This window comes from Phyllobates terribilis, unplaced genomic scaffold (assembly GCF_046119375.1).
Source record: "Phyllobates terribilis strain yellow unplaced genomic scaffold, ASM4611937v1 Scaffold_13__5_contigs__length_258822181, whole genome shotgun sequence".
NCBI lineage: Eukaryota > Metazoa > Chordata > Amphibia > Anura > Dendrobatidae > Phyllobates > Phyllobates terribilis.
The window spans coordinates 41986467-41997044 of record NW_027362773.1 but is presented as its reverse complement, the minus strand read 5'-3'; the positions used below and the strand labels follow the sequence as shown (position 1 = coordinate 41997044).

Sequence of the window (10578 nt, the reverse complement as noted above, 5' to 3'; positions counted from 1 at the left end):
CAGAAATGCTCTGGATTTTTCCTGAGCGTTTCTGTATCTCCCTGGCAGAACAAACGCATGCGGATTGTACATGCGTTTTTCCTGCCAGGGACATGCGGATGTGAAGCGTTCTTCACATGCATTTCTGCATGCGGGTTGACAAAGCGATTTTAGCATCACTTGGAAAGTGCTTGACAACTTGGTCACACTATATAAATCCATGCAAACAGCATGGATTTATATAGTGTGACCGTAAAGAATGTTTAAAAATAAAAAAATAAATCTATACTTACCTTCCGATGGCCCCCGGTGTCTTGCTTCCCTCCGTTCTCCCTTGTCGGCAGATCGCGGTACACTGAAGGACCTGCCGACGTCAGCATCGCATGACCCGTCACATGACTATGATGTCAGCGCAGGTCCTTCAGTCCATCGCGAGCTGCCGGCAAGCGAAGACAAGCACACTGCGGGCCATCAGAAGGTAAGTATAATATTTATTTTTTATTTTATTCTTTTTTTCACAGTTTCTATGGTACCCAGGTCAGTTTTTTTCCGCAATGATAATCCGCAGCGGAAATTTCCGCAGCCTTAGGCCTTAGGCTGTGTGCCCACGATGCGTTTTTTAAGCTTTTCCGCAGTGGCAAAAACGCTGCAGAAACGCTTAAAAAACACATGGTCGAAGGCCTGCCATGTTCCCCAATGATAATCCGCATGTGCTGTGCACATGCTGCGGAAATTTCCGCTGCAGATTATCATTGCGGAAAAAAACGCAGCACTACCAATTATTTTGCAGAAGTGCTGCGTTTTCGCCGCCATTGACTTGCATTGGAATGCATGGATTACGCATCACTGTATATGTAGATGCGCATTCCATGCGTTCCAATGTGCGGATGGTACCCAGGTGTGGAGGACAGGAGACTCTCCTCCGGACCCAGGTACCATAGAAACTGTGAAAAAAAGAATAAAATAAAAAATAAATATTATACTTACCTTCTGATGGCCCGTGGTGCGCTTGTCTTCGCTTGCCGGCAGCTCGCGATGGACTGGAGGACCTGTGCTGACGTCATAGTCATGTGACGTGTCATGCGATGCTGACGTCGGCAGGTCCTTCAGTGTACCTCGATCTGCCGACAAGGGAGAACGGAGAGAAGCAAGACTCCGGGGGCCATCAGAAGGTAAGTATATATTTATTTTTTTATTTTTAAACATTCTTTCGGACACACTATATAGATCCATGCCGTTTGCATGGATTTATATAGTGTGACCAAGTTGTCAAGCACTTTCCAAATGATGCTAAAATCGCTTGGAAAGCGCTTGTCAACCCGCATGCGGAAATGCATGTGAAGAACTCTTCACTTCCGCTTGTCCTTGGTAGGAAAAACGCATGTACAATCCGCATGCGTTTTTTCTGCCAGGGAGATGCAGAAACGCTCAGGAAAAATCCGGAGCATTTCTGCATCGTGGGCACATAGCCTTACATTGACACTTGGCCTGACAGTCGCTGCTTATGGCCCCCATAGCTGGCAGACCCCAAGCCCCCTCCATCTGTTAGTTATGTAGAAGCCACTGATGCTATTGACAGCAACATCTAAGGGGTTAAATAGCCACACTCAGTGCTAGCATTGCATGTAGCAATTGCAGCATGGTGTCAGCTGTAGTATATAGCCGATACCCAGTTAGTTCCTGCCAGCATGGGAGCGCTGTATACTTATTCCTCAGTTTTGTAAAAAGCAGCACGGAGGAATAAAGTACATTAATGAAAACACATATCAGTGGTCATTAGGGGTTAAAGGGAATCTATCAACCTCCCCCAAATTGATTACATGACTGAGTGGGCTATGCGAATATAAGTAACTTTGTACCTTTATTAAACAAAGGTGCTGCTGTATTGCCGAAAAATCCAGGTTAGAAATGAAAATGTCAGAAGTGCTCTGGGAGGGAGGACGGGAGAGAACTTCCACTGCTTTGGCTCCCAGCTCCACTCTCAGCGTGACTCCACCCTCCACTACGTGATTGACATACTGCTCTGGCACTAATGGATAACGGAGTTAGGCCACGGCCCCACTATCAGTATTTGGTCAGTATTCGGTCAGTATTTTTTCTCAGGAGTGGGAGCCAAAACCAGATGAGGAACAATCAGAGAAAAGGTATAATAGAAACAAGTCACCAATTCTGCATTCTACTCCTGGTTTTGTCTCCCACTCCTGAGAAAAAATACTGACCAAACACTGATGGGGGGGCTGTGGCCTTCGGCTGAGAATGAAGCTGGGAGCCAAGGCAGTGGAAGTGCTTTGTCCCTTCGTCGCACTTTCAGCCTCATTTGCATAAAATTTCTATCATGGATTTCTCGGCAATACTTGTTTCTTATATTCTCGTAGCCTACACACTCATGTAATCCGTTTTAGGGGTGTGGGATGTTGAATGAATGCCATTGGGGCCAAAAGATATCCATTTTTCTACAAAATGTTACCCTCCTCCCCCACTCTGCCCAGGATTTCCCACAAAATATCCCACAAACTCCAATCTCGAGGGTAGTTTCATAGGGCCATCCCACCGAAACCAAGATGTTGTGAAGGGCTGCCTATATAACTCACATATTAGCATTGCATTCCTTATAGACACAATGGAAGCTAGGACATCTCCTCTTTACATAATAGTCCCCGCTTGGCGATGGCTCAGAAGAGATTGCCTTGAAGTTTCAATTTCGGCTTTTTCGACCATATGCGAAGAATAAGCAGCCAATGTCACATGAAAATTGCCCAACTAGTGATTGTGGTGTATTGTGCACTGCAGACCGAGACCAACCCTTCAGACATACTCGCTATGGAGATTATCCACTTTCAGCAAATCTTCACACTTCAGTATGTGTAAGTATACCCAGGAATAACATCTTACAATTAATATAGTGAATTAATCGACATACAGTAAGTGGATTAATCTACATAAGTGGAGCAACTGTGATAATCGTGTACTGCTTCTGAGTTACAGCCTGTGTAACTCCAGAGCTGCATTCCCAATTCTGCAGTTTTACTGAACTGTAGAATGATTTGCACAACTCTTACTTTAGAGAATTGAATTGTAGATTGTTCAAATTTGCAGGGAACTGACAATTTCAGCAAATTTGACACGAAGTCGCTCCTCTGCGGATCCATCCGCTCATCTCTAATTATTGTACATCATAATCCACTGTTTAGGCTATGACAAAACAATGACTTAACCCTTGCCTAAATCCATCCTGTATGTTGGCAAAATTTGCCACGCAGCCACCGCCTTGAAGAGACATTACTTGGAGCTCCAGGGCCTCAAATGCAAGATTGTTAGGTCTTCTTGTAGCCGGAGAAGCAGAAGCCATCCCTGCACTAGCTACAGCTATATCCTTGTTCTTGAACCTGTAAAGCTGAAGGGTCTGGTGACATTTTTACATTAGTTTGGATCCAGTAAAGAACTTTCTCACTTGAAGATCCATCACAATTATTATTTTTTTTTCAAATTTGAGCGAGATTCATCAAAACTGATGCAGAGAGAAGATAGAGACGTTATCTCTAGCAGCCATTTAAATTCTAGCTCTCAGTTTGCAGTGACCTGATTGGTTGCTTTGAGCAATTGTACAATTTTTCCCTTACACTAATATGGATAAATCTTCCCTTTGAGTCAAAGAAATATCGTCAGGATACCTTATTTCTACAGTCTTACGGCTTATTCCGACAAAGATTTTCATGCATGTACGAGTTCTGTGTTTTTCTTCGGATAGAACTCACATCTGTTCTAATCTATGGGGCTGTTCACATGCCGCTGCATTTTTGTGGACCGAGTTGTCTGCACTAAAACACACAAATGTGACTGCTTTTGATCTGACTTACAGATCACACTCCCAAATACTAGCCTATGGGCCCGTGAAAAATTGGAGAGCATCCGGATGTCACCATGTGTTGTCCAATTTTCATGTTTGATAGAAGCTTTTAGAAAATTACTCGAAAAAACAAAACAAAACTGATGAAACTTAGATAAAACTGAAAAAGCAACATTATAATAATACATATTAGAATAACTTGAAGATAACCTCCTTTGTTAAAATAATTTATTACCATTTGTCAAAGTTAACAAATAACTATATAATCTGCTTGAGAAATGCTCCATAGAGAGAACTGAAATGCAGCTTGTATGGTGGATGAAGGATCCGTTCCACTTTTTCACCATTTGGTTGTGCTGCCTCTTCAGTGTTTTGGATATAATCATATTATGGTTACAACTTGTATAGCAGAAATATGTTGACTTGAGTTATAAGGACAAGAATCAGCTCAAATTCTGCAACTTGCTCTTCAGCGCTCTCAGTCTGGACATCACCACATCCCAATCCAGATAGGAGCCCTCAAGATGACGGGAGATTTCTGCTCCTGATTCGTAGCTTTTCCGTCCATGCAAAATCCGCCAGTTGTCAAATGTGACAACTTGACCTGAAAACAGACACATTTCAGTAATTAAAAATAGCAAGTAACATGGCATGACACATAGACCATTGCTACACTTCCGTTTATTCATTCTCTCCTTCATAGGGGTCAAACAAATTGCAGGGAATTTTTCCAAGAATCATGGAAAGTAGATGAGAGCAATGTAGGTAAACAAGCCCCAAGTCATTTTTGTCATTTTGTCTCAATTGATATTGTTAACCAGCACCGAAATGGGGCCTCATTATTTACTAAGGGACTCCTCATCCCTGTATATGCCTCTGCTAAAGCAAAAAGTAAAAATGTCTCAGCTGATGATGAAATAATGGTTGACTTTGCACTGATAATACAATGCGAATAATGATGTAACTAGATATAATTTCCTTCAGTGCCTCAAGCAAGTGTTGTACTGACCGGTACACCATTCAAATATTTATAATTTACCATAAATTTCCAAATTTTAATGGGATGGCTGTTAGATTATTAGACTTTTACTGTGTTGTGTGATCTGAAGCTGTAATGTTGAAGACAGGGATAGGTGAGCTCTGTGGGTGCCCAAGGGAGGGGTTTCTAACAAAGCATCCTCCTTCTTAGTGACTGAAATTTAGCAGAATAGCTTATTAATGGGCTATCATTTATTCAATCAATCGCCCCTCCATCTGTAACAGTTTTAGGTTGTAATTTATAGTACATACTCCACCCATTCCCATCCACCCCTATCCCTCTGCCCAGTGCCACCTATACTTGGATGTGCTGAATGGCATCATTGGACATAGGTCACACTCAGTGATGCCCTACAAAGTGGTCTCCTCTGTCTACCCCTTATCCTAAAACCCAAATTAGGATTTATCATTAACCCCTTTACAACCCAAGGTGATTTGCACGTTAATGACCAGGCCAATTTTTACAATTCTGACCACTGTCACTTTATGAAGTAATTACTCTGGAACGCTTCAACGGATTCCCCTGATTCTGAGATTATTTTTTCGTGACATATTGTACTTCATGATAGTGGTAAAATTTCTTCGATATCACTTGCATTTATTTGTGAAAATACGGAAATTTGGCGAAAATTTTGAAAATTTCACAATTTTCAAACTTTGAATTTTCATGCCCTTAAATCATAGAGATATGTCACACAAAATAGTTAATAAATAACATTTCCCACATGTATACTTTACATCAGCACAATTTTGAAACCAACATTGTTTTTGTTAGGAAGTTATAAGGGTTAAAATTTGACCAGCGATTTCTCATTTTTACAACAAAATTTACCGAAACATTTTTTTAGGGACCACATTACATTTGAAGTCACTTTGAGGGGCCTTTATGACAGAAAATCCCCCAAAGTGACACCATTCTAAAAACTGCACCCCTCAAGGTGCTCAAAACCACATTCAAGAAGTTTATTAACCCTTCACGTGCTTCACACCAATTAATTGAACGTGAAATGAAAAAAATTAACATTTAATTTTTTTTCACTAAAAATTTATTTTAGACCCCAATTTTTTTATTTTCACAAGGGTACCAGGAGAAATTGGACCCAAAATGTTGTGCAATTTCTACTGAGTAAGTTAATACCTCATATGTGGGGAAAGCCATTGTTTTTGCGCACGGCAGGGCTCGGAAGTGAAGGAGCGCCAATTGACGTTTTCAATGTAAAATTTGCTGGAATTGACAGCGGACCCAATGTCACGTTTGGAGAGCCCCTGATGTGCCTAAACAGTGGAAACCCCCCACAAGTGACCCCATTTTGGAAACTAGACCCCTTAAGGAACTTATTTAGATGTGTGGTGTGCACTTTGAACCCCCAAGTGTTTTGCAAAAGTTTATGACGTAGAGCCAAAATATTTTTTTTTCCATAAAAACGATCTTTTAGCCGCAATATTTTTATTTTCACAAGGGTACTAGGAGAAATTGCACCCCATAAGTGGTTGTGCAATTTCTCCTGAGTACGCTGATATCCCATGTGTTGGAGAAAACTACTGTTTGGGCACATGTCAGGGCTCGGAAGGGAAGGAGTGACGCTTTTGAATGCAGATTTTGATGGAAAGGTCTGCGGGCGTCATGTCACGTTCTCAGAGCCCCTGATGTGCTTAAACAGTGGAAATGCCCAACAAGTGCCCCCTTTTTTGAAGTGGTAGCTGATTTTTGAATTTTATAATGTAGTGTCATACGTCAGTTGTGTAGGACAACCTGACGAACACTAAACAACTGACGTATGACAACCTGACGAACACTACATCAACTTTGTAGTGTTCATCAGGTTGTCAAACGTCAGAAATTAGTTTAGTAGTCCATGGAAGTATTGTACCTTTTGTAGCAGTCTTTCATGCAGAGGCCAGATTTGTCGGGGCAGGTGTCACATTGATAAGTGGTGTCCTTGCATATTCCCCTTTTATAACACACTCGGCACCTCTTTTGTGACTTACCTTTTTTTCCGCTGTGAGGGAGCTTCCCTAGGAAATGCTGGCCTGGTACATTTCGAGGTCCTTCAATTCCGGAAGTACTGGGGCTCGCTCTGTCACCGCTGCCAAATATTAGGGCCTTGATAACTGTCTCCTGGAAGTGAAGGTACGACGTAGAAGTCTGGCCTGCACATTGTGACAGAAGGAAAGCGTTGTGCATTGCCATCTGTACTATGTGCATGGGCAGCTTCTTATACCATACCTTGGCCTTTCTCAAAGCACTGTACGGCTGGAGGACTTCATCAGAGAGATCAACTCTCCCCATGTACTTGTTGTACCCCACTGCACAGTCTGGTTTGGCGACCTGTGTAGTGGAACCTCGTACAGTGCTGAGGGTGCTGCCATCACCATGTATGGTGGTCAAGAAAAGGACATCCCTCTTGTCCTTGTACATGACCATCAGCAGGTGGTCGCTACATTGGGCTCTGCTCTCACCCCTTCTTAGCAGCTGCCCAATTAGCGTCTTTGGGAGGCCTCTCTGATTTTTGTGGACAGTACCGCAAGCTGCGGTATGTCGCGCAGAGAGGGACTTGAAGAGAGGGACACTGGTATAAAAGTTATCCAGGTTCAGGTGATAACCTTTATCCAGCAGTGGGTGCACCAAGTCCCACACAATTTTCCCACTCACTCCCAGAACAGGGGGGCATTCCGGGGGTTCAATCCGGGAGTCCTTCCCTTCATAAACTCTAAACTTGTGAGTGTACCCTGAGGCCCTCTTACTGGGCAGGTACTGCCGGAATACAAGCAGCCCCTTAAAAGCGATTAAGGACTCATCCACACAGATGGCCCTTTGGGGCACGTACACTTCAGCAAACTTGTTTTTGAAGTGTTCGATGACCGGCCGAACTTTGAAAAGACAATCAAAGTTCGGGTCATTGCGTGCAGAACATCTTGCATTATCTTAGTAATGCAAGAACTTGTGGATGGCCTGAAAACGTTTCCGGATCATGACCATTCGGAACACTGGAGTGTTATACAAAACATCAACACTCCAGTATTGCCGAAGTTCTGGCTTCTTCAGGATCTCTATAGGAAGGACCAGGCCCCAAAACTTCATCATTTCTACTGCATCTACAGGAGACCAGTTAGAAAATAATGAAGAGAATTTTTGTTCCAAAAATTGATGAGTGTATAAATTAGTTTGGCCCACCATGAGGTTTACGAAATCCTCAGAGAATAAGACTTTGAAAAAGTCTATTTCTGTGCGGCCAGTGGTGTCAAACTTGATTCCTGATTCCGCCATGAAATCAGGAATCAGTGGCTCATAATTTTCGGGGGGCGAGGTCCATATGGGATCAGTAGTGGGGGGCGCTGGATCATCTTCTCTCCTGTGACGACTGCGGGGCGGTCCAGCATCACCTGAAGAGGAGGAGGAGGAAGACGACAAGGAGTCGGAAAAATAAAGAAATGTGGGATCCCCGCCATTGCTGTCAGTGTCGGAGGCAAGAAAAGCGTATGCCCCCTCCGCTGAATAGCGAGTTTGAGATAAGTGGGACATTTTTTGTTATGTATGTGATGCGTGTGTGTCAGTACTTTATTTAGAGTGTGTGGAAAAAGGAAATACTGCATATGGTGCAAACAGCGAGCACGAGTGTGGATTGGTGAACTATGTCACCGATCAACACTCGGCGGCTGCTGGATGTGCGCACGGATGTGTGGGGAGTGGGAAGAGGGGAATTGGGGTGGATGAGGGGAGATCAGAGACGGACTTACCAAAGTCTTCTCTGTTCTTCTTTCAGTAGCAGGACCGGTGCAGAAGCCTGGAGCAGGAGACCGGGAGCCTGGAGCAGGAGACCGGGAGCCTGGAGCAGGAGACCGGGAGCCTGGAGCAGGAGACTGGGAGCCTGGAGCAGGAGACCAGAACCAAGAGAATTAACAGGGACACTGGGGTGAGGGGGACTGGGGTGGGAAGGGGGGTAAAAAGACGGGGGAGTGGGGAAAGGGGGATTGGGGTGGATGAGAGGAGATCAGAGATGGACTTAGCAAAGGATCAGCAGGATCAGCAGCAGGACCGAAACAGAAGACCCAGACAGGAGCCGGAGCCCGGAGCAGGAGACCCGGAACAGGAGACCGGGAGCCCGGGTGCAGGAGACCAGGAGCTCGGCGCTGGAGACTGGGAGTGGCGCTGGAGACCACTGCAGGATGTACAAAAAAAAATGGTGGGAAGGAGGATAAAAAGAGGGGGGAGGGGGGGGAGAACAGACATACCAAAGTCTTCTCTGTTCTTCAGCAGGATCAGCAGCAGACTCTGCAGCGGGCTCAGGAGCAGGATCTGGAGCAGGAACCACAGCAGGTCAGGAGCAGGAGACCCAAGACGCCAGAGCAGAAGATCCAGAAGCAGCAGCGACTGGAGCAGGTGAGAAGATGGTCTTGTGGTGTCACAGAATATTCTGTGGCACTACAAGGCCCAGCGACAGACTCACCAGACGTGACCGCTCTGCAGAAATCCTCACCAAGTGTGAGGGCCTGCAGGGCGGTGATAGGGTGGTGACAAGCCGGTCACCACCCAGTCACCTCCCAGTCAGGTAATTTGATTGGAGCGATCGATGATGACATTGATCGCTTCAAATCAGAGTTCCTGAACACAGGTGACCGGGCGGTCACAGGGAGGTGTCGCCTCCCTGTGACCCCCTGTGGGGCGTACTCTGCCCCAGCCATGTCTGATTGGTGACATTGATCACACCAATCAGATGGCTGGAGCAGAGAATGCACCACAGGGGGTCACAGGGAGGTGACACCTCCCTGTGACCGCCCGGTCACCTGTATTCAGGTACTCTGATTGGAGTGATCGAAGTCTCCTCTTAACAGTTGTTGAAGAGATGTGTCTGCTGCTAGAACTCTGTGTGGCATTGACCTGGTCTCTAATCTGAGCTGCTGTTGACCTGCGATTTCTGAGGCTGGTGACTCAGATAAAATTATCCTCAGAAGCAGATGTGACTCTTGGTCTTCCTTTCCTGGGGGGGGTCCTCATGTGAGCCAGTTTCTTTGTAGAGCTTGATGGTTTTTGCAACTGCACTTGGGGACACTTTCAAAGTTTGCCCAATTTTTCGCACTGACTGACCTTTATTTCTTAAAGTAATGATGGCCACTCGTTTTTCTTTACTTAGCTGCTTTTTTCTTGCCATAATACAAATTCTAACAGTCTATTCAGTAGGACTATCAGCTGTGTATCCACCAGACTTCTGCACAACACAACTGATAGTCCCAACCCCATTTATAAGGCAAGAAATCCCACTTATTAAACCTGACAGGGCACACCTGTGATGTGAAAACCATTTCCGATGACCTCTTGAAGCTCATCAAGAGAATGCCTAGAGTGTGCAAAGCAGTCATCAAAGCAAAAGGTGGCTACTTTGAATAACCTAGAATATAAGACACATTTTCAGTTGTTTCACACTTTTTTGTTAAGTATATAATGCCACATGTGTTAATTCATAGTTTTGATGCTTTCAATGTGAATGTACAATTTTCATAGTCATGAAAATACAGAAAAATCTTTAAATGAGAAGGTGTGTCTAAACTTTTGGTCTGTACTATGTATGTATATATATATATATATATATATATATATATGTGTATATATATATATATATATATATATATATATACATATATACAGTACAGACCAAAAAAGAAAAAATCTTTAAATGAGAAGGTGTGTCTAAACTTTTGGTCTGTACTGTGTATGT

At 44.1% G+C, this 10578-nt stretch overlaps 1 protein-coding gene across 1 annotated transcript in view; it reads right to left on the bottom strand.

Annotated features, from left to right (window-relative positions):
• Window positions 1-4071: 4071 nt before the first annotated feature.
• The window catches only part of BBOX1 (gamma-butyrobetaine hydroxylase 1), a 267776-nt gene continuing 261269 nt past the window's right edge, over window positions 4072-10578 (bottom strand). The window contains exon 8 of the mRNA XM_073659436.1: window positions 4072-4430. Coding sequence (XP_073515537.1) covers window positions 4270-4430 — 161 coding nt within the window. The 3' untranslated portion in view covers window positions 4072-4269. The remainder of the gene's footprint in view (window positions 4431-10578) is intronic.